Source organism: Cyrtonyx montezumae, unplaced genomic scaffold, assembly GCF_038088225.1.
Source record: "Cyrtonyx montezumae isolate F1298 unplaced genomic scaffold, pur_monq_1.0 scaffold_18, whole genome shotgun sequence".
Taxonomy (NCBI): Eukaryota; Metazoa; Chordata; class Aves; order Galliformes; family Odontophoridae; genus Cyrtonyx; species Cyrtonyx montezumae.
The window spans coordinates 7,787,826-7,811,888 of NW_027071914.1; the positions used below are offsets into that span (position 1 = coordinate 7,787,826).

Here is a 24,063-nt window from a genome sequence, read left to right on the forward strand (position 1 = left end):
GGAAGGGACCGCGCAGGAAGAGCCTGCCGGGGTTAACCCTCCCCCGCGGCCACAATAACAGGGCGGCGCTGAGGTAAGGGTCGGCGGGCCGGGCGGGGGTATGGTGCGGCCCGTCAGCTGCAGCCGTCTGCCCGGTGCGCGGCCCCTTGCTAGGCCGGGCCTGGCGCGGCGCCTCTGTGCCTTTTTGCTGTCGCATGGGGCCGGTGGGGACCCTCGCGGCGTGACAGGCCCTGAGGAAAGCGGGGAGACGCTGGGTGGGCGTGGGGTGCCCGCCAGGGCGGGGAAGCGGCTGCGTTGGGGCTGGCTGCGGGAGAGCAGTGAGGGATTGTGCCTTCGAAACCGCTTACCTCAGCACAAAATAAGCTGCACCCCTGCGGAGCGAGCACCCCTCTGAGCTTAACGCTCCTCCGCGGTGTCTCCGCAGCGGTCACGGCCGCGGGGGCTCGGCAGGCCCGGGCCGTTCTGCTCCGCTCGCGGTGGGCATTGTGTCGGCCGGGGGAGGCTGACCGAGGAGATAATGAGGAGCTGTTCAAGCTTAGGGTGACCCTCAGGAGCTGAGCAGTTTGCCTGCTTCGTTATTATTATTTTTATTATTACTTTTGAAAATTGAGTCTGGTTGCTAGCATGGAATGATATGTGCACCTTAAACATGTCGGCATAGTACCTAGAGTAGCGTCTGTTTTGCAGAACACTCTGCTACATGAGAGACTCAGGCTTTTTCCTCTTTATCTAATGGTAGGAACCAACTGAAGCCACAGCCCAACCTTAGAGAAAGTGGTGCTTGCTGCCTTTAAATCTTACAGGATTTTTTCTAGGCGTTTCCTTTTCATGCTGATCTCTTAGTATCTTCTGCTTCCCTCAAATCACAGTCAGTCGTCTTTTACTCTGTTGTACTTGAAATACCTCTACTTTAATCCTGAATCTGTGTTAATATAGATTTTTTTTTATGTTATATCTGGCTCTGTGCAAATTGAGTGATGAGCTGATATTCACTTGGAATCCATGTAATACTTCTTTTCATAAGAATCCAATGTCAAAAGTAGTTTAAAGTCAATTTTAGGGTTTTTGAATTTGAAGACATTACAGTGCAGTATTGCAGACATTTTGAGCTTTTCCAGCATGCACTAAAAAGAAATGCATGTGTACAGACAGCACCCTTAGGATTTTCAGCTTTGGCTCAAGAAGCCCCAGCCAATCCAAAGGAATGCACATGTGTTGCATACTATTCATTAGCAAAGGATGCCATTTATGTTACTTTAATATAAGTATTGAATATGAAATTAACTATGTAACTATTAATTGTGCAGTTGTTAATGAAAAGAGCATTAAAAGTGTGCGAAAGTGCATGCTTTTAAGTAATTAGATCAGTGAAGCTGTCGGTATCTCAAATTTTGTGCCAGCATATAAATCTGTGTTCTAGGACACAGAATTTTGTTTTGGATTTCTAGGAGACACTTTGTTTATCCACTGAGGAGCAATTTAGACATAATTAGAAGCAAGCATTGTGGTGTATTAAATCACAGTGAGCACTGTAACACAAACAACTCTGATAAATTTTCTGAAATCCTTCTGTTGAAATTTGTTTTCCCCCATCCACTGAATTTTGCTATTTAACCTGTTAAACGGCTTTACTGAGGTAATGCTGTTTTGCCCTACTTAGCAAATAGCAGTAGTAAAAACGTTTATCTTGCTGTTTGTCTGTATAAGATGTTAACTCAGTTATATTGTTATATGAATTTCACATTTATTTCAGCTATGTGTTTGTTATTTCTTAGAATAAATGCTTTTAAATAAAACTTCAGTGTTATTTCAGTTTTTCTGTGCCAGTGTGTGCTGCTGGACAGTATAAGCACAAACACTGTAATTCAGTAAAGGGAGTAGGGAGGGGATGTCCTGCACACTGCTGCTGAAGCAAGATCTTTTAATTTTTCAGCAACTTTGATCTTTAATGAAGCTACTTGAATATTTTGTTTAGCGTTGTAACCTTTCTGAGCAGCCAGACACTTCTTATAGTCCTTCTTTTTTCAGGAATTCTCTGGATCCTGGCTTTTTAAAAGGAAAATTGTTTTTCTGCTAGGTAGAGGCCTTGTGCTGTTTCACTGGGAAATCTCTAGTTGTTATGTGGTGATCTCTTGTTGTGATTTATCTTGAATGACAGGTATGTGGATGGCATCTATGAAGACATTTTATCCACACAAAGGAGATAATCTAGGACTAAATCTGTAGTGATTTTCCCCTTTGTCATTATCTTCAAAAGGACTTACTGGTTTCCTATGATCATAGAATACCCCAAGTTGAAAGGGCCCCACAAGGATCATTGAGTACAACACCTGGCTGCGTGCTGGGTCTCCCAGAAATCAGGCTTTATTTCAGACTGTTGCCCAAACACTTGAACTCTGCCAGCACAGTGCCGTGACCGCTGCCACGGGGAGCCTGTTCTGTGCCCACCACTCTCAGGATCAGAACCTTTTCCAATACCCTCCCAACCTTGCCCTCACACTCCATTCAGTATCCTCAAGTCCTGTGGCTGTCACCAATGAGCACCTCTGCTCCCTGTGAGGTGCTAGAGATTTAGGAAGTCATGTGTGAGACCTCATATAGCAAGCATACTACAACTTACTGGAAGAATTTTTCAGTGTTTCTATGTTTTTGGTTAATTCAACTGTGCTGTGGTTTGCTCTTATTGGCAGATTTTGTTCTGATTTTCTTATTTTTTTTTATCAAGTAAGCTTAAGATGATCTGTCTTCTACTCAGTCCTTTTCTCTCTCAGTTGTGCTGAATTTGCATAATGTGAACATTTCCTTTCATCAGAAATCATTGCAAATATGGGTCCCAGGCGGAAAAATGTGAAGCCATGCTCAGTGAACAGAGAAGGCTCTGAGTCTACCAAAGCTGATGAGCCAAAAGATTACATGAACCAGCTCTCCCATGAAGTGCTTTGCCACATCTTTAGGTGAGCAGCTTGTCAGAAATCAGTTTATCATTTATTATTTTATTGTTTTCTGTTTTGTGTTCCAATATTGCCTGTATTGATACTTGTGTCACAAACTGTTCAGAAAGTATTGAGGTACCATCTGTGAACTGCTGGCTAAAAACTGAATTACGAGGGGTGAGGGATAAGTCTTTCAGGAGAAATTCATCTAGACACTTGGAAAGACACTAATTCAGTTAGACACTTTGAAAGTTAACTTATGAATATGGTGAATAGCAAAATAAATAAGAAACAACAACAGAATGATTTAATTTTGTTCATTAGCATGTGATAACAGATGCTTACATATTGATCTAAGTGCGGAAATGTGTCTCAGGTGTTACACAGCTGATGGGCTTCTTTTGAAGTTCTATCTGCTCCACAGTGCATGTGGAGGGGAACTTGGATGAGTGTATTACCTCACCTGTATCACAGTCATTCTCCAAGATGTTCACCCTTGCCAATTATATTGAAAAGATAGCATTTTTGTGACAAGTGCTCTAAAAACAATAGCTCCCACAAAATATTTACAAATTGAGCACGATAGTATGTACTAGAAAAGGAAAATATCTTTGACTAAACTGGAAAAATTTCTGTGGCAAATAGTGTGGTTGACAGTATTCATTAGAGAGCTAAAACACGTCCCCACTTCAGTGTTTGATTTGTACCTTAAATATCCTGTAGTTAGCATCAGAAACTGGTGTTTCCTTCTCTGTAGCCAAACTTCGCACTCTGTCAGAGTACTGTGTGAAAATTCTGTTTGAATTAATGTTATTAGACATTAGAAATGTATGGATTTATGTAGGCATCCTTGAGATATTCTTTATTCTGGAAAAAGTTCAAGGAATCCACATTTGATAAATCAGAGGAGTGTTTTTTCCTCTCCCAAAGGTACCTTCCCTTGCAGGATATCATGTGCATGGAATGCCTGTCCCGGAAGCTGAAGGAAGCAGTCACTCTTTATCTGCGAGTAGTGAAGGTTGTGGATTTATGTGCAGGCCGTTGGTGGGAATACATGCCCACTGGTGAGTAATTCACTCACTCAAGATTTGGCGTTATTGAACAAAACTGGCTGTGGATGCTGTCCTATTATTTATAGTGACATGTACAGGGTAAATTTTCAAAAGCAGTAAGAGTTAGGCATTGGGTACTTTTTGTCTTATTGTGTGGTTTGGATGGCTTCCACAAGTTCATGACTTGGAAAATTTATCTGCCTTTGTGTGTGTGTGTGTGTATATACATATAGGATGTTACTGTAGCAGAAATGGGGATTCTCTGTAGCAGTCTATAAATACAATCTGTGTTTGTCTGATTATTGTAAGGGAATTAAACCAAGGGTTATCCATGAAGAGTCTGTTTGCATGCAGGCAGGAAAAAGTACAATGGAATGAGAGAGCAACTCCTCTGCCACCACTTTACAATGTAAGAATAAATAAGTTTTGATGTTATACGTCAAGCCATTTTCAGATCTATAAATAAGTTTGGCAACTTAGGTCACCCCTGTGAGTGTTTGGATTTTGGCTGAGGTTTGTTGGGGGTGAGAGCTGAAGTAAATGAATTCTAAAACTTAAGAGACTCTGCAGTTAGATTTATTAGGACTGATATTAGGTACGATTACACCTAACCAAAGACAGATGTAAATACAGATAATTTACTGGTTTTAAATCCTTCTTATATGTTGTCTTATGTTAGAGTAAAATAATTCTTTGCTTTAAAAAAATTCTTTTCTTTTTTGGTGAGTTGTGAGCTGTGCTAAATAGTGACAGATACAGACAGCTGATCTGGCTGGGTGTTGTTGAGCCAATAAACAGAATTCAAGAGAAGATAGAGGCAAGATAGAGAAAGTATAGTTAGCCCTGTAGCTATGCAAATACACTGAAGGAGACATAGCAAGCCTGCAGAATTCAAGGCGGAGGCATGTAGGTCATAATTTCTATAATATGGAAGCAGATGACAAGCTATTGCTTCACTGATTACATCTTTCCACATTAGAATTTACATTACCATATAAAAACGACAACACGTTTGGTTTTCCCCTTACAGCTAGGTGTCTGCTGTTACACAAGTACCAAATCTGTTGTTGTCATCTTAGGTTTCACTGATTCCAGTTTCCTAACGCTGCTGAGGAAGATGCCAGACATTGAACAACTTTATGGTCTTCATCCCAGGTATCTTGAAAGACGCAGAGTTCGCGGCCATGAAGCTTTCAGTATTCCTGGAGTTCTAGAGGCTTTGCAGGCCTGCCCAAATCTGTTGGTGAGTGGTTAGATACAAGAGAGATTCATTCAACGACTGAGATAATCCATGTTAACCAAACAGAAGAAACATGGCTTACAGGATTTTACATTCATATTTAGAGTTTATACTCTGGCACAGCATTTAATTGTGACCGTATAAGCAAGCCAATAGTGCTTACAAGTACACTGTTTAGTTGCATGAGTGGGAGTCACAGGTGATGCTAAGTCCAGCCATGAATTTAAACTGTGATCCCTCTTGCTCTTAAAAAGATAACTCATACTGCAAATGTTCAGAAAAATGACACACTGCATTATATATGGAGTGTTACTGAGAAATTTACATGACTGATAGGATATGGTTGCTTAAATTTATTGCTTATGCTTATTGTTATTTAAGCAATTAATTTACTTCTTGTTATCCAGGGTGTTGAGACCTCCCATTTAGAGCTGGTGGAAGCTATCTGGACATACATGCCACAAGTTCATATTCTGGGGAAGTTTCGTAATCGTAATGGTGCTTTTCCAATTCCTCCTGAGAACAAGCTGAAAATTCCTATAGGAGCTAAAATTCAGACTTTGCACTTAGTAGGTAAGTGCTTAATGGTGATGTGTAATGCCTTAATCACAGGTGAATTTAAAGTCTTCGAAACTCTGAGAGATTGTCTTTTTTTTTTTTAAAGAGAGGAAACTTGGTTTTGTGGAATTTTTTGAAATATCTGTTGCAATATGTGTGATAGCAAAAAGGTAAATTTTTAAACTGTATTCACAAACTGAGGTGAAGGACCTGTGTTCAAAATGTTTATAGCTTTTATCACATGTGATGTAGCAAAGAAGACGCTGTATTTTTAAAGCCAGAGTATTCATCTGAAGGAATTTATCCTGGAGTTTGTACTTTGAAGTACATTTTTAAAAACGGTTCCTGAATTGAATTTTTATTTTGTTTATGTATTATTAGGAGTGAATGTCCCTGAGATTCCTTGTATCCCAATGCTGAGGCACCTTTATTTGAAGTGGGTGAGACTCACTAAACCACAGCCTTTTAAAGATTTCCTTTGTATCAGCTTACGCACTTTTGTAATGAGAAATTGTGCAGGTAAGAGGGATTCATCTATGGTTTTTGCACATAGCAAACCTAATAATTTTGTTAAAATTGTTTAGCTACCAACTGCAAATGGAAATCTGAGAGGAGTTGTTTTGTTTAAGGTATTATACAGAGATATATCCCTCTCCTCTGCATTATTTGATGCAGTCATTTGATGCTGTGCAATTCTGTTGACGTCTTTGAATTATTTAATATGATATGTTTAATTTTATTATGTGAGCAACCTTTTACAAATATTGGTCTGTTCTGTGTAGGACCCACAAATTCTCTGAAGTATGTTCCCCTAGTGACGGGCCTGGCTTCTGCCCGGAATTTGGAGCATCTGGAACTCGTTCGTGTTCCATTTCTTGGAGGACTTATTCAGCACGTGGTAGAAGACAGCTGGAGATCAGGTATGAAACTTCTCTTATACTTGAAATAGATTTTAAAAACTTACAGATGTATTTGGTTGATTCTCTCATCAAGACAACACTGGTAGAAATGTATAGGACTTGAGGTTGTGTGATGAAATGAAAGAATGTTTTTTTGTCAGGTGGTTTTAGGAATTTGCACACTATAGTTCTGGGAGCTTGCAAGAATGCACTTGAAGTGGATCTTGGCTACCTCATCATAACTGCTGCACGAAGGTATGGCCCTTTAGATCTTTCTTTTTCTTTTTTTCAAAAAACGTGTCTTAGTAATAAAGTTCAAGAACATGAAGAAGCAGAACAACGTTCAAAAGTTTAAGGAATAAGTACTTCTACTCTTTGGCTAAAATAACTGGAGGTCTTTCTGCATCTGAATCGTACTGTGTCTGAAAAGTGCTGTGCTGTTTAGTCTTGCTACTCTGATGCTGCTATGTAACTGCAAAATACTGTTATAAAGATACAAGTGTTCTCTTAATCCCACCATTGGTGGGATAATATTTTCATTCTGCTACCGGAGTGCATTTTCTTGAGTAGTTTCTGTAACAGTCGTTTGGGAATGCTTCTTAACACGAGCAATTCTTGTTTGCATTCAGGTTGCATGAAGTGCGGATCCAGCCTTCCTTGACCAAAGATGGTGTTTTTTCTGCTTTGAAGATGGCTGAACTGGAATTTCCGCAGTTTGAAACTCTTCATCTAGGATATGTTGATGAGTTTTTACTACAGTGTATGACATTTTTAATACACATAAATTATTTGACAAATACAAAGATTGAAATAGTTGATGTATTTTCAGCCAATGCATAAGAGTGATTATAAAGAAGTTTAGTTTACCCATAATGAGGCTGATCTCATACAACAAAATGCTGGTCCTGAAATGCTAATTGAAGTTAGGAAAGTCTCAGCTTTATTGAACTGAAGTGATAGTCTGATCCACTTTGCAATTTGGACTGAAATAGGGAATTAGCAAAGTATTCTATGAAAGGCAGTTTTCTGAAATTTACCACTATTTCTACTGTCTTCTCCATAGGTAAAATGACAAATGGGGACTTGGTGAAGTATGGCTTGGCTGATGTGGTTGAAAATCCAGGAATTATTACAGATATTGGTATGAAAGCTGTAAATGAAGTTTTTTCTTGCATCAAGTATCTGGTCATTTACAACTGTCCACATCTACATAACCCAAATAATTGGATCACAGGTATTGCAGACTTTCTGAAATATTAGAAATATTGTGTGAATAGCTTGTATTTTGAGCAATTCCTGCTAAATCTTAACTTTTAGAACATGAAGTCCTCTTAGTAAAAAGCAAAATAAGTGTATTTTAAGAACACATGTTTTTATTTTAATCCTTCCTGAATGCACATCCTTGTGGATCTTGTGGTGGGAAGATAGTTAAATACAGTGGCCCTCTGGATTTTATGTATATTTCAGCTGGTTAAAGTACTAGGGAGACAGTGGGAAACAGATTGTTGTTTTTTTTTATATGGATACTGACATGTTATGAGATAGAAATGAAAATATAATTTTTTTTTGTGCAGTCATTGGATAATAGCAATAAAATTACTTGTGATGTTCCTCACAGAAACTGTATACAGGATATTGTAGTGTAACTAAATCAAACATCCACAGAATTAATTTTCTGCTCTTCTTTACAATTCAAAGGTTGGTACAATGTGGAAACACCTTAAAGAGTGATATTAAAACATATTTTTTTATCCTCATACTAATGCTTATCCTATTTTGTCATAAGTACGATGGATGATGCATGGTTTGGAACCAGAATGTTGCTGGTATCAGTCAAAATGGAGATACCGAAGCTGCCTACTCTAAAATCTAGGAAGAATGTAGTGAAAAATAAATGAGATAGGAGTTCCTAAGGGAATAGGTCTCTTCACTTCTGCAGATCATTCAAGGTGGACCCGACTGGTTGACCTCACATTGGTGCGATGCCACGCGATAAAGCTGGATTCCTTTAGTCAGTTCATCGAGTTATTGCCAAGCTTAGAATTTATTTCTCTGGACCAGATGTTCCGTGAGCCTCCTAAGGTGTGTATTTTGGGGAATGAGTTTTCTCTTTATTTTTGCCTGTACATCTGAAATACAGTGAACTCCAGCAGTTATGCATGCTTCTGAAAGTTCTAGTAATTGAATTGAATAGCTTGATGAACAAGTTACTTTGGTTTGCAGTTTCTATTATCATGGTTTGTTAGGGAGAATGATGCTTCTTTTGTAGAGAAAACAGTGGCATTTATGATACCTTATAAACATTTGACCAGAAAACATGATCTTGATCATTAGTTCAATCTTGAGGCTGTTGTGTTCCAGGAAGTCTATATAACCTCTTTGTATTGCTGTAAATTCATCTAATACCGTATAATGTGTATTTCAGTAAGTTAAGATTGTATTGTTTATGGAGTTTCCTTTCATTAAGAGTCTTAATAGAGCAGTGAAAGTTTTCTGGATTGCCAAACTTAAGGTACACTTTCGCAGTGTATGGGATAAGGAAATATTAGGAACAGTTTTCTTGCTCTTCATGTGGATATTGGACTCTATACTGACAGAATGCTTTTTCTCTTGGCAGTAGGGTACATTACAGAGGTTGTCTGTCACTGTTTTCAGAACTTTAAAGTTGTTCTTTGCTTTTAGGGATGTGCTCGTGTGGGCTTAAGTGCAGGCACAGGAATCGGTGTCTCATCTGCCCTAGTCAGCAATCAGAACTCTAACAATGACAATGACAACAACAATAATCACCAAAATAACAACAACCCCAACATCCACCACAACAATCATCAACATCCAAATGACCAAAATGAGGAGAATGAACTGCGGCAGGATGGGCAAGCTGAAGGGCAGCAGATTGCAGCTGAGGGTAATCTCTGATCTTTGTGAACCTTACTGGGAAGTCAATGTATTGCCATTTACCTAGAGTCATAGAGAAGATACGAGTATATGCTGAAAACTTGTTTCTCTTATGGTTCCCAGAATGTAACTTTAATTTTTTAACCTTTTCTTAGCGCTGTCTTCAAGTCTCTGATACCTCTCTGATAAAAGCCATCTCTCTATTCTATCTAGTAGCTGATGCAGGGACATTAAAAATCAATGACTTGAGGCAGTACAGATTTTAGCAGTGTCAAAATTCAGTGCGATACTGATTTGTGAGAGTGTGAGGTGTTTTCTAGGCTTCTGTGGTCAGGGCTTGGTAGTGTGTCACAGTGTGAGATAGTATATTTTTAAGCTTTTCCACTGAAGGCAGATGTCATTTCGGGAAATGAAGATGTAAATTCTCATTATAGTTCTCACTGCAGTGGAAGAAGACTTTTGAAGAGTGGAAAATCTGTGAGAAATAAACCCTGAAAACTCAAAAAAAGATAAGGGCTTTAGCTAGAAAAGGTAGAACAAATCATTCAGAACTGTAGACTTCAGTGTGCAACCCTAAGACTGTGAAGGGATCAAGGCAACTGTTTCTTATTTCTTGGTGAATGACTCTATAGGTGTTGATTGAATGTTTTTTGTTACTTTTGTTTCCTTATTTTAACCTTATCTTAATCTTTCCAGCACTAAATGAGATGGAGGAGGTGGCACCAGAAGAAGCGATGGCTGCTGGACAGGGCCACAGCAATGTCCCCGCTCACAGCCAGGCAGTTGTTCCTATGGAGGTCGATGAAGAGCAAGCAGGTAAGTTTGCTTTTGGAAAGAAACTATCTTTTGGTATCTCCTTCTCAATATGTTAAATATTTCAGTGTAAGTTTGTTTTTTGAATTTTACTTCATTTCAGGTGAAATGTCTGGTGCATTTGAAATTATGTTGCTAGTACAGCTTGCCTCTGTGAAAAAAATCAATCTATTTTAAAGTCCGTATTACAGTTTCCAATTTTCTTCTGCTTATGTTATTAGGTAACTAATATACATTTATACTCAAGGTTGATAATTCATGCTTCTTTTAATGATGAAATCACAGAATGAGTGGTAAAGTTGAATGAAGAGGCGAAATTGAACTAAATTCATCTCTTGCAACTTTTTCAAGGAATTCTAAAAGTTCTTCATCCTTTTCATCCATTCTTCTTTTTATGTGAACTGTTGGGGTTCTTTTGTTTTCAGGTCCGAGTGGCATTCAACCTGTTGTAAAAGCAGCACCTATTACTGTACATGATTCAGACAGTGAGGATGAGGAAGAAAACATGGGAACAAGAGCCTGCATCACTAACAACATTGCACAAAATTACTCAGATGGAGAAGAGAAAACCAGAGACCCAGTGGAAACTAGAGAACCCTCAGGTGTGAAAGAGCTGGGTGAGGGCTGGACAGTGTGGTGCAAAAGTTGTTCTTAAGCTTCATTTCTTTCAGTCTTGTTTACAGCTTTGTAAAGGGCATGTCTGTTTACCTCCTCCTTTTTTCTTCTTTATTATAAGTAAAAAAAAAGGAGATGCAAGGACATCTCTCTCTGAGCTCAGATCATGTAGTAGTACAGAGGCAGATCAGAAGTAATGGTGCTGCACTGCTCTACAGGCAGAAACCTGCCATTCTTTATTTGCAAGTGTGCTTCATTTATCGTGTCTGTGAAGCCAAATTTGCAGTTCTGTTGTATTTATGATTCACCTGCCAGAGCATTGCTGCTGGTGAAAATAATAATAATAATAATGGGACAGTTGTAGCCATCTTTTTAGTTCATGCATGACCTGTGGAGTTGTCCTGGAGGGGATGCTTCCAGACCAACTTTACTTTTATAGGAACTTCAGAATTCTCAGGATGATGTTCAGTACTGTCTTCACCACTTCTGAACAGTACTCATGATTACTGTTTGTCTATATATGTATTTATTATTTGCATATGCATTATTAAGAGTCAGAGGCCAAGAGCTTTATAGTAGTATGGCAGCTATAGAGAGATGCAGAAAAGGGCATTCTCTCTCCTGCAAATCTACAGCTATAGTATGTTCAGCTGTGGCAGTAATGCTGAGGCCCGTGTCTGTTGCCATGTGTCTTTCCAGCAGCACAGATGACTTACTATTTCCTGTAGCTTTTATTCTAAGTGAAGTGGTTTCATATGTACACAAGAAAGGAGGAAGACAAAGTCAAATTATAAGTAATTGACAGTTGAAGCACATGTGGTATGAAGTCTTGGTGAGTATTTAGCTTAGTAATTTGCATAGAAGTCCTGTATTGTGAAAGGCTGAGAAATGTGCTGGTCTGATACTAATTTCATTTCTGCAGTGAAACAAGTATCTTCTTGTAACCAGCATATTCCCTACACCAAATCTTTCCGGTCATTTTAGCACATTTCCATGAGGCTGTAGAGTATTTTAGTTACAATGTTGATGTTGGCTCCCTTTGGGGAGGTGAAATAACTCCTGGTAGAGACAGGGAATATTTAGAAATAATTTGCTTGAGCTTTTGTAGAGTCAATAATATTTTGGGGGCTTGGTTTAGTGTAATTAGCTGAGAGTAATAAGTTAGTAGACTTAAAGGTTCTCCTTGTGATTTGTATGCTATTTTCTATGTTTCTTTGTCCATCTGTAAACTGAAACGTCTAGTACCTAGCAGCACCTGTTTTGTGTCCAAAAGGGGACCTGTTGAAAACATAACAGGATAGCTGTTGAAAACATAAACTTTTGTCACATCTACATTATCGTTTAATTCCTCAGATTTATTCCTCAGATTTAAGAAAAGAGAAACCTATTATTATTGTAGGTTTTTTCATATTTTTCTGGTTAGGCCTTTTTAGCTCACTGTTTAGCTCATTTGTCAAAATGTTAACCTTTCTGGCAAACACACATCACATCTACTGACAAGCACACCAGCACACCACTACAAAAATAGCTTAAAGACTTTATAGAAACTGAGCAACTGCTTAAATTACTGTTAATTCACGTAACATCAGAAGGAGTTGTGAATAGCAGAATGGTCATGACAGGATTTGTTATTGTCCCCTAGGCTACATTCTCTTTTAAGAAGCCTAAAAGAGTAGCACTCAGTTTTTATTTGGACCGTGTATTTGGTTGTCTCATTGTTTTCTCATATTTAACTTACAGTGAGTGGTAAAGGCAAGACACCCCTGCGGAAGAGATGCAGTGCCAGCCAAGTGGGCCAGGCAAAGCAGTTCCATATGGAGGAAAGCAGCTGTGAGAAGGGTTGTCAAGTAACAAGTGAGCAGATTAAAGCAGACATGAAAGCAGCAAGTGACATGCCTGAAAGGAGCAAAGGCAAAGATTCTTACCCGAGTTGTGGGAATACAACAGGATCAACAGGATCATCCAGCTCCTGCAGTGCTATTTCTCCTAGCCCTGACTGTGCACAGACAGCTAGTAGCCACTGTGCTGGCACCAGTCTAACAGCTGCAGATGAATCCAGGCAGTGTGTCTGCTCACCTTGTAAAAGTGAAGGTTCCAGCGAGAGAGAGACTGAGGAGACCTCTGTTTGCTCCAGGTGTTCCTGCTACAAGCCACAGGACACACAGCGGAGGACTAGTGGGTGTTGTGATGGGGAATGCCCATCCACAAGTGGTGCCTGCAGGAATGGACGAAACAGCACTGGGTCAGATTTTGCACTTAGGACTCTGCCGAACTGTGGGTCTCCCCGAGAGACAAGCAGTGAGAGGACTAGTGGGAGTGCCTGTGGGCCTGCCAGTGGGGAGGAGAGCTTGGGCTCACAGCACAGAAGCTGTGAAATGCAGTATAAAGAAGAATATCCCCGCCGGCCACTGACAAGAGCTAGAAGCAAGCTGTCACATGTCCCTCTGGTGTCAGAGTCAGGTATGGCCTATACACAGTGTTTATTTCTGAGTAATCTGCTGTGCTGCTATGAGGAAGTGTTGAACAAGAGCAACACCCACAGGTTATGCTGAAGTTAAGCATGAAACATACTGAATAATAACCTTAGGTGGTTTTCAGAGGTTCAGAACAACTGACTTCACTGCCATAGCTAGGATAAATTACAAGTATCTCTTGAAAGAGCGCTATTGACTTTTTTCTCACTGCGAGTATTTCTGTATGTTATCCATACCTTCAAAACAGTGTTTGATTTACTCATTTGAAAACCAAATGCAACTTCTTTTGACAGCATCTCTCTTCCCTTGGAGGCTGTCATTCATTGAAATGTAAGACTGCCTTCCCCATTAAAATTTTCCCTTTAAGAGGAAGAAGACAGCAGGTACGCTTAGATCTCAGAAAGAAGGCAAAAGTTTGATGTTTTACCAAGCAATAACAAAAGCCATAATTATGATTGAGTTGTAATACTGCACAAGCTTGTGCACGTGCATATTTGACTTCATTTCCAGGTGTGTAAGGTATGATGATCAAACGTGTTAAATAGACATTTTCATTAAATTAGCTCACATTTCATATAATGTAAAGCATATGAATTGAACAGCAACAAAAAAAATCCTGAGGGCATGAAATGAAGTTGGAAATGTTGGGAAAGAAGAATAAATGCAAGAGGTGAACTTGTTGTTTCTTCTGAATATGTTTGCTTGCCAAAATAATCATCTTAGTTTGGCATAGCACAGTTTGTAATTACATCATATTCCCAGCATCCTTTGCTGAGAATACCTGGCAGTAAAAACGAAACTGAGAGGTGAAGCATGCTGGTTCCAGAACTGTATGTGTGTATGTGTTGGAGATAGAAAGAATTGATTGCAGATTCATATCTCTGTTAACATGTAATAATTCAAACACAGTAAATCCTTACGCCTTTTCAGTTTATCTTCATGTTCCCAAGTGTTAATGAAACATAAATCATGTAGGAAATTGTTCCATGGCTGAATGCATCTCAGACTGAAGATGTGATCATGTTATTACATTTAATGTTTTTCTGCTTTGCACCAATATGACTGAATATTGATCTACAGAAATTAAAAGAAAATATTTCCTCTCTATCTTCATAAGTGAGTTAGATGTTAGTATTATTTTGTTACAGAGTTTGAATTATTTCTCTATAAATAATCTAGAAAGGTGCCTTAAAGATCACTGCTTTCTACCATTCTGGCATAAATGGAACTGGTTTTCAGATTCTGAAACAAACCTATATTTGATAGTAGAAAGTTGGTTTTTTTTTTGTTTGTTTTTTTTTTTAATTACTTAAACAGTGGGACAAGTTGAACATTAAAGACAGTTAGATTTAGAAAGCATTATCACCAATAATGACCTCTGGCTGAAATATGATGTGTAACTGTGATTTATACCTCAGTGAAAATGCAAGCCACAACTTTTCCTGAAGTAAATATTTTCATTTTAACATGTGTTAGTTCTCATTCACAGTGAAGCAGGCTTTTTGTGAGTTTAAAAATGTCGTGTTGAACCTTCTTTAAGGCCATGGGCTGTATCTTAAGCAGTTCAATTCAGAATTGGAGAGCTTTTCCTGTTGTAGATTGTGAAATATTTCCTATCTGTCAATACTCTGGGAGCAGTTAAAAAGTAACAAGCAACAAAAGTAAATCAAGCAGACCCCAACCAAAAGGTGAGAATGATCATTCATTCTTCATGATCGTTCATTCACAAACTACTTGACGTCAGACCTTTCAGCCTCTGGGTCCCATAAAGGATTAGGCCAAATTCTGCAGCTCATAAGCCACTGAATGTCACTTGTAATTAATAGTTCACATATATTGGAAGTTGATGATGTTGCATACATGAAAAATGACTTCTTTTTGTTAGTAGTGATGTTAGAGTAGTTAGTATTTTGTGTCTATTAGTTTGCACATTTATCTTGATTATGCGTCTTTGTAAACATGCCATCTGTTTTACAAAAAAAGAAAGTTGAAGAATGATTCACTTTAATAAAATAATTGATACTTTTGATCTCTTAATCAAAGAAAATTCTAGGGCATGTTTTGTTTTTTGGTTTTGTTTTTTCTCTTGACTTGGAAATAAGGGTGGGGATTCTTTTCAAAGCTTTATCTTTTAAATCAAGAATTAATTTGATAATTGATGCATTTTAATAGAGTAAGAAGCTGTTTGGGGACCTCAGACTATTTATACTAGGGCATTGTTTGCAGTGTCAGGAAAAACTCAATGACAGTTACGACAAACAGACTTTCAGGTAGTTTGAGGTTATTTCTTGTATTTAAAACACTAAAGATATTTTGTTTCTTGGATTTATCAAGAGCATTCTGTTTGCTGCAGAGAACCAAATGTAACTTAAGAAACCATCGTCTGCTCTTTTGTTGGTTAATTATCCCTGATTTTGGACCAGTAGTTTCAGTGTTTTCATCTGTAAACAGTACCCCAATCCCCAGGTTATTCTACACAAATGATTCAGAGCAACAAACTTGAAAATGCATTTCACAGAATCATAGAATGACCTGGGTTGGAAAGGACCTCAAAGGTCATCTAGTTTCAAACCCCTTGCCATTGACAGGGTCGCCAACCACTAGAGCAGGCTGCCCAGAGCCACGTCCAGCCTTGCCTTGAATGACTGCAGGGATGGGGCATCCACAATCTCTCTGGGCAACCTGTTTCACCGCCCTCACCCCCACGAAAAACTTCCACCTAACATCCAACCTACATCTCCTCTTTGTCTTCGTTTAAAACCGTTCCCCCTTGTCCTATCACTGTCAACCCATGTAAACAGTCATTCTCCCTCCTGTTTATATGCTCCCTTCAAGTACTGAAAGTGTTTTGTTGCAAGGGAAAGATACATAGGTTTTTTTTCAGGACAGACATATTTTGATCTAGCTGTATAAAGAAAAAATGTGTGTTCTTAATGGATGTTTTCACCTAGGATATACCTCTGTTCTCTTGAAATGTAAACAGGGAAAACTTGTTTTTTTTCTCTGTTCTCAGAAGCGACCAAGCCAAGGCCACGGCAAACCACGAAGCGGAAGAGGACTGCTGACAAGTCCACAAGCACAAGTGACCCAGTGATTGAGGATGATCATGTTCAAGTAAGTTATTTTTCCTCTCTTGCTACAAGTTTATCAACCAGGGATGCTCACAAACAGCAGTAGAGTAACACAGGTTTGTCTTTTAGGGCCAGATGGTGTTGTTCTCTGTAGTCCTGTCTATATGTAGGAAAATTCTGTCTTGGGTGCATACTTGGGCTGGCTTGAGAAGAGCAAATTAAAGGCTAAAGCTAAAATTGAAGCTTGTCAGATGCTCACAGCTGTGGTGCTGCATAAAATCCTGCCTTCCCATACTGTCCTTGATGTGCATGGGGAAATTTTGTTCTCTGGCATTTTATTTTTGAAATAACAGCATAGGCTACTGCTGTTAAAATGGAACCTGGTATATGTCACTACCTCTAGAAATACCAGCTCAGTTATACTGTTGCAAGCTGAAAATAACTGATAGATGGTACATTTTCCAATAGAAATTGTTTTTTTCTGATGAGACACTTCCCTTTAAAACTATTCTTTTACATTTTGTGACGTTGATCAGCATGAAGTCTTTTTTTCTGCTTGTCATTAGGTGTCTAGTCATCTCAAATGCTTGTGAACCCAAGTGGTAACATATTGATTAGTATCCCATCAGTATCTTCGCATATCTGGCAGTAGCAGCTTATTTTGTTTTATTTCTTTTTATGCTGTTATGGATTTGTTTGCTTGTTTTCACCAGGTACTGACTTTGAAATCCAAAAATCTTGTTGGAATCACTTTGACCAATTGTGGAATAACAGATTTGGTTCTGAAAGACTGCCCCAAAATGATGTTCATACATGGTGTGTAGCTAATGTTATGCCTGTCTCCTCCACCTAGGATCATTAGACGTTTCTGAAGGAAGTAAAGTTAATCCATTGCTTGTTTTCTATTTATTAGCTGCTATGCTACAAATCAAACTGATATTTAGAATTGCTGTTTGTCAATCTGAATGTCCTTTTCCTTACAAACTGTAACAGATTTAATAAAGATTAATATCAGAAATCAACAATTGAAATTATATGACAGTGATGAAGATGGAGATATTTGTGGAAGAGAGAGATAACACAATTGGAAGCTGATGACATTAGTTTTAAAACACCTTGTTGTCTCTCATTTCTTCCTGCTTCCACATATTAGTTAGCTGACACGATGATATCTTCCCTCTTGACATGATAAAAATCTGTTTTAAATTGTGGCACTTAAGATGCATTAGATTCACATTCCAGGTTGTATGACTAGTCCTGTAGTGAAGCATTGTGTCATTTATTGTTTCTTCTAACATCAATATCTAGCAACGTGTCTTCTTCTGAAATGAAGTATCTTTGTTTAACAGCGAAGGAAGAAATTGTTTACTCCAGAATACTTTCCAAAACATACATTAACTTTTAACTAGATTTTGATGATGTGAGCATGATTACTGGAAAGGAAGTAGCTTTCTTTTACCTTGCAATGCTCTATATTGGATCTGATGTTTAAGTCATCAATTGTAGGGATATACAGAAAGCTTCAAGGGGCTTTTTAAAAAGAAGCAAAGGAGGAGGGAAGGGTATTGTTAGATTAAATTTGGTGTGGCTTTTTGTAAAAGGACTCATAACAAATTTCAAGTTTGATCTGAATGTGGAAGATGTTAACAGATACTGTATTTCTTCAATATACTTAAGTTGCCAGATATCCAAATTACTTGAGTAATTGTTTCTTACATTATTTGTTTGCATTCTTTTGAAACAGTCTGCTTTGAAAATCTGTGAAAAGAGAAAGCTGTTTCAGTAGATTATTTCTAGGTATCCTCTGATTATTTTAATAATTTTCTCTTCTTTATAGCTACGAGGTGCCGGGTATTGAAACACTTAAAAGTAGAAAATGCACCAGTTGTGAATCGGTTTGACTATGCCCAGTGCAAGAAGTTAAACATGGATCAGGTCCTAGATCAGATTCTCAGGATGCCACCAGAAAGAAACCGTATCATTTACCTTCGTCCAATGCAGCAGGTATGCAGCCAATTTCCCTTTAATTACAAACAGAGCTGAAGTTCTTTACTTGTATTCTTCTTTTGTCTTCATTTGTTCTTCAATTAATAAAAGAAATGTGAATGTTACAATAACTTGTTTATTAAAACTGTGTCCCATCAAGGCTTTTATTGCAGATTCTGGAAGTTGGATGATACTGAATTTTAAGACTTAATGTTAATATCTCCAATAGTCATTGCATTACAAGATATTAAAAAAAAATCATGATGCATTGAATTAATTCCCAACTGAATAACTAAAGGTAACTCTAAGAACCTAGATGCTAATAACACAACTTGTAGTTAGATATAAGCAGAAGCATGACATAGGTGTGGGTATCTGAAATCTTTTACTGATGTTCTGTTAGATTGAGTAACAGCGATTAATGTTTTAAGTACTGCTGTAAAGCTGAAAGCTGCATGAGCAAATCAGTGACATTAGTGAGTTGCTGAGGTCATTTTGACAAGCAAATAAGAGAGCTTGACTTCCAGACTATTTTTTGACTTGCACTCAGACTAGAATGTTCTGTGTTGCACAGTGGTCTCATGCAAAGTAATGCAAGTTTCTGGGTCAGTTTTCCTGAACAATGAGGGAGGGCTGATTTGATATCAAGACCAGCTTTCTTTGAATCTTAGATCTTAAAGGACAGTAGTAATACTACTAAAAACAGCTAGACTGGAGACAATTCTGAGCAAGTGAATGTAGTTCAGACTGTTGTGTAATTTTTAAAGGGATTCATGTACACTGGAGTTGGGAAAACTCATCAGAAAATACGATTTCCCACCAAATTCCTTAGGAATTTGTCACTGGTAAAGTTGTGCTAGGAAAGTTTTACTCATGTATTTCATTATGTATGCTGTTGAAATTTCATTTAATTTTCCCCCCAAATTAGGGAGATTTTATAGATATCTGCATTTGACTCTAAAATCAAATTCCTTTGTTTCTCTTGGTTATGGGGCTTTGTTTGTCTTCTTTCACAGGTTGATACACTGACTCTTGAGCAGAAGATATTTAGTGGCCCTTATCCCTACCATATTTGCATAATTCATGAATTCAGTAACCCACCAAACGTCCGCAACAAGGTGCGCATTCGGAGCTGGATGGACACAATAGCAAATATCAACCAGTGAGTACTTGCCCTTCAGTAGCTTTATGGAAAGCATTTTCAATCCTGATTCAAAGCTGCAATTAGCTGTAGACTGTAGTATTCTGTTGCAGCATTAGAAAACAAACAAACCATAGTCTGCTGGCTAGTGAAGTTTGAATTCTACATGGTACAATTATATCATTTCAGTGTCAAAATACACTGAACAAAAAACTTAGATTAAATAAAACTGGTCATGTGAAAAATAGTGTAGAATTCTCCAGCTCTATTCCGTACAGTAGTAATGCAATTTAACATTGAAGGAGTCAGGGTGGTTGAGGAGTATTTTCACATGGAAAAATAGATTTCTTCTTTTAAAAAAGAGAAGACCGATTTCCTTCAAGAAGTAATAGTAGTGTGTGGAAAAGATGATGTACAGTCCGTTTCACTTCATTACTAAAGAGCAGAAATTCCCAGTGTTGTATACAATGGCTTTTATCCACATACTGCAAATCTGTGTTTCTGTTGTCCAGGTTTGTCACTAAAATTATTAAAAGGACAAATGTATTTTTGAAGGTCTTTTTAGATGCAGCAATGTTGGATCGTTCTTTGCAGGTAGAAGCTATGTGTAAAAGTTACCTTAACTCATTTCCTGATCTAAACAAGACATATTCTCTGTGGTTACTCAAAAGTGAAAGGACTGGATACTTTCTTTGTGTGAAGGTCTTAGAGCAGCATTTCTATGGATTCAGGCTCATTAAAGTAAAGGTTATGTAGTAAGATTTCCCATTTGGTTCTTCTTCCTCCTCCCTTCACGTTTCCAAGCAATACTGGCTGTAATCTTTTCATCCATCTCTCTAGAGAGCTTATTAAATATGAGTTCTTCCCTGAAGCAACACGAACTGAAGAAGACCTGAAGAAATACACTAAGTACCCTTGGGGACGAGATATTTACACTCTAGAAGGTGTGTGTCTGTAGAGACCTGAAAGTTGATGCTCTTTCTCTTGCTAAGATAAGTAACTTTGATTGCATCACGTTATAAGAGACACAAGTAATCGTTCTGTGAGGGAAGTGGAGGGCCTTTAGCACAGAGTGGAGGAATTTATGTTGAAAAGATGCTTCTTGATCAAGAGTGCTGATGCCACAGGTATGCTGCCATCTCCCTTATGAGCTTATCCTGTCTGTCTTCTAGGCATTGTGGATGGTGCCCCTTACTCCATGATTACTGATTTCCCGTGGTTGAGATCACTGAGGACAGCAGAGCCAAACAGCTATGCTAGATACGACTTTGAGGATGATGAGAGAAGTGAGCAGTCTTTTGCTGGAACCTTTGACGAACTTTAATTTGTTGCTTGGTCCAAATCTGACATCTGTTTTCTTTATTGTTTTGGTTTTCTAATTCTTGTACTATTTTTGTAGACTATAAATAACCACTTGTAACAGTGTTGAGAGCTGGACAAGAAGGGGGGCTGACAGAATATAGTAGTGCAAGAGTGTATTGAACATCTGAAGACCCCTAATTATGACAGATCAGAAAAGCTCTCCATTATTTAGCCTGAAAATATGAGTGTGTCATACCCAGAAGAATTAACTTCAGTGTTCAGTTGGCAGAATAATTATGTGGGCAATCTTAGCAAAATAAGTTCCATGTAGTGATGTTTCAGAGTTTGGATAAGTACCAAAACAAAAAAGGAGAATACTTCAGCTGGAGTGAGTGCACTTAAATGCACACAAAAGTAATGTGATGCATAGTCCCAGTGATTCAAGTTCTCTGGAGTTTGCTGGTGTTAGAGCTTAGCTGTGGTAATGCTTCTGGCTTAGTTTTCTGAAATGTGAAGCAAGCTGAAGAGAGTCCAGCAGAGAGAAGAGTGTAGTTCATAGAGCTCTGGGAGAAATGAGGAAAGAGCTTAACTTGAAAACTCTGGAACAGAGAAGATGTGGGTTAGAGGTATTAACCGCTGTGGCTTCAGGTAGAAGTATGTAGCACCATTTCTAAGGGATGAAGCTCAAGAGGATGAGTAAGAAGCCTGTCTTGGCTGTATGTGTCTCTGATTTTTTTAAACTGATTCATGAACTCTGTGATTGTCATTCAGTATGTAGTCTGAAACATCAGCAAAATGATATATATTTGTTTAAAAGGCGTAGTTGGTGTAAACAGGATGTTAAAGCCATAGAAAAGACAGTTGCTTCATCCTTAATTACTCTTGTTTATACAATATTTAAGTGATTGATGAAACGTGTAACCTGAAAGCATGTCAGATTAGTCTCAGGAGGAAGGCTCTGTTACACTTTCAGGTCCCCTCCACCCACAGATGTGGGGACTTAGTGTATATTAAATGAGGATTATTGCTATTGAAAAGTCTAAATGAGGGTAGAGGAAGGCAAAGTAAATCTGTGAATTCCTTTATAGGAAGGATTACAGTCTTTATTCTTACACTTTCCACAGCTACTATTTATGCACCCCGGAGGAAAGGACAGTTGTCTGCAGACATCTGTATGGAAACAATAGGAGAAGAGATCTCTGAACTGCGCCAGATGAAGAAGGGCGTATTCCAGCGTGTGGTGGCTATCTTCATTCATTACTGTGATGTCAACGGTGAGCCAGTCGAGGATGATTACATCTGAGTGGATCCCGTCATCTCTTTGAAAGTTCGCTTGGTGCTACCTGCCAAGGAAGCAGCTGGATTCTTTCTGAAGGCAGAGCAGTTTTTTGAAACACATACGTTGCAGTGGCTCTTGCTCCGCTTGGAAAGAGTGTGTAGTAAATGTATAATGAAAAGTAAAAATTGTATACTAAGGTTTGTACATAGGTAAAACAAAAGAAAAAACTTCCTAATACTGAGACTTTATTTCATATGTTTATACAGTTTAATTTAAATTCCATTTTAATGAAGGCCGATAACTAGGAGCAGGGAAGAATATTTGAATTTTTCAGCCCATACAGTTCATTGCCGGTTTTGTTTTTTTTTCCTTATAAACAAACTCCCATTTGCTGTGTTCAAAAGAGTCAACAGAATCTCTTTTAATCTGTGCCTTTTTCTTGAGCATTTTAAGAGTCCAGTCTGAGTAAACCTGTCGAGCACAATCTTTGTGTCTTGTGCGTGTTTTTCAAAGGGAGAGAATTACAGTCGTTGCAAAGAGCTGAAGAAAGTAGCAAAGGTGGTGATCTGTGGTAGTTTCTAGAGTTCATAAGGAACATTTTGAAAAGAAGACTTTTAGCACTGTGCAAGATAAATTCAATACGTTTTGTACCATTAGATTTCATTTTATTAATGTATTGACTCTCATGATGTGCAAAAGTTATTCATCTGTTGGTTTCATTCTCATGGAAATCTGTGCGTAATTTACTAGCTGAAGTGAGAATTTTCTTTAAGACAGTCAGGAAGGGGTATGTGCAATTACTGACAGGGATGCAACTGTGAAAAACATACAGGTCATCTGGCTCAGTGAGCTTTCAGGCCAATTGATGCACGCTCATGAATGCGAGTTTTCCATGTGGTCAGTAAATACTGCTGTGCTTTGCCCCTGAATAGTTGGTTTTGTTGTAGTTAGAAAATGCCTCTCCTTCCACAGTATTCAGAGATGCTGATGCTTAGTGCATGTGTCCAGAACTTGCTACGAGTCCTTTATATGAGTGTCACTCACTATACACCCCACTGAAGTCCTTGTGACAGAGTTGTGTTTAGGCATACGTCAGCAATATCTAGATGGGAGTAACAATTCTTCCCTGGACAAATACTGCTTTTTTGTTTGCTTGTTTTTTTTAAAGTTACAGTCATAGTGTACCAAAACTCTACACTTAATTTCAAATTAAAATTGATTACCTTTCTGTCCATGAGCATCCACACAGCAATCCCACATAAAAACACACACATTATTATTATTATTATTATTAAACCAGCTGGCTTATATGCTATTACTGAAGTTCCGGGGGAAGTGGGAGACTTGTGAAAGGCCAGCACACTGCATACACAGCTACAACTGCACAAATGTACCTTCAAATGTACACCGTGGTCATCTGTGGCCTCATGTATTGCTTATGCTTTTTTTCCAAGCTACAAAGTTAGCAGCCTATCAAAAGTACAACTGTGGTAAAAGCTGTAAAGCAAATTAGTTCATGCTATTATACAGCTTTACTCATTGCTGTCAGTGATCTCACTTCTTTGAACGTTGGTGTGAATGTGACTAACAAGGATTTCTAGCCCTGCAGAATTGGAGAGGCAAAGCCATTCGATGGAGCAAAATCAGTACTCATTTTCTCCATATGTGTCCCTCAGCAGAAGTTCTTGTGGTAACTAAAAATACATTACATAAGAGGAAGAGAATGGTGCTGAGTGGAAACAATGAAGGAGAGGTGCCTGTCAATGCTGTTAATATATTCACTTTAACACAGGATCAAACTTAAT

At 38.4% G+C, this 24,063-nt stretch overlaps 1 protein-coding gene across 4 annotated transcripts; it reads left to right on the top strand.

Annotated features, from left to right (window-relative positions):
• Positions 1 to 22,297, top strand: FBXO38 (F-box protein 38). 4 transcript variants are annotated; one of them, XM_065734518.1, is made up of 22 exons: positions 1 to 79; positions 2,813 to 2,954; positions 3,864 to 3,997; positions 5,065 to 5,228; positions 5,633 to 5,798; positions 6,165 to 6,302; positions 6,566 to 6,703; positions 6,844 to 6,937; positions 7,312 to 7,442; positions 7,746 to 7,916; positions 8,622 to 8,764; positions 9,365 to 9,587; positions 10,274 to 10,393; positions 10,816 to 11,007; positions 12,746 to 13,465; positions 16,493 to 16,593; positions 17,264 to 17,366; positions 18,388 to 18,554; positions 19,553 to 19,698; positions 20,518 to 20,621; positions 20,850 to 20,963; positions 22,104 to 22,297. In XM_065734518.1, exons 2-22 carry the CDS (start codon positions 2,827 to 2,829, stop codon positions 22,280 to 22,282), a joined length of 3,576 nt encoding a protein of 1,191 aa, XP_065590590.1. In that variant the 5' UTR covers positions 1 to 79; positions 2,813 to 2,826; the 3' UTR covers positions 22,283 to 22,297. The 4 variants fall into 4 exon arrangements, 3 of the variants coding, with proteins under 3 accessions (XP_065590590.1, XP_065590589.1, XP_065590591.1); XR_010622093.1 differs by lacking the exons at positions 1 to 79; positions 20,518 to 20,621 and adding an exon at positions 2,138 to 2,158 and having other exon boundaries at positions 22,104 to 22,193; XM_065734517.1 differs by lacking the exon at positions 1 to 79 and having other exon boundaries at positions 10,816 to 10,992.
• The last annotated feature ends 1,766 nt before the right edge of the window (positions 22,298 to 24,063 follow it).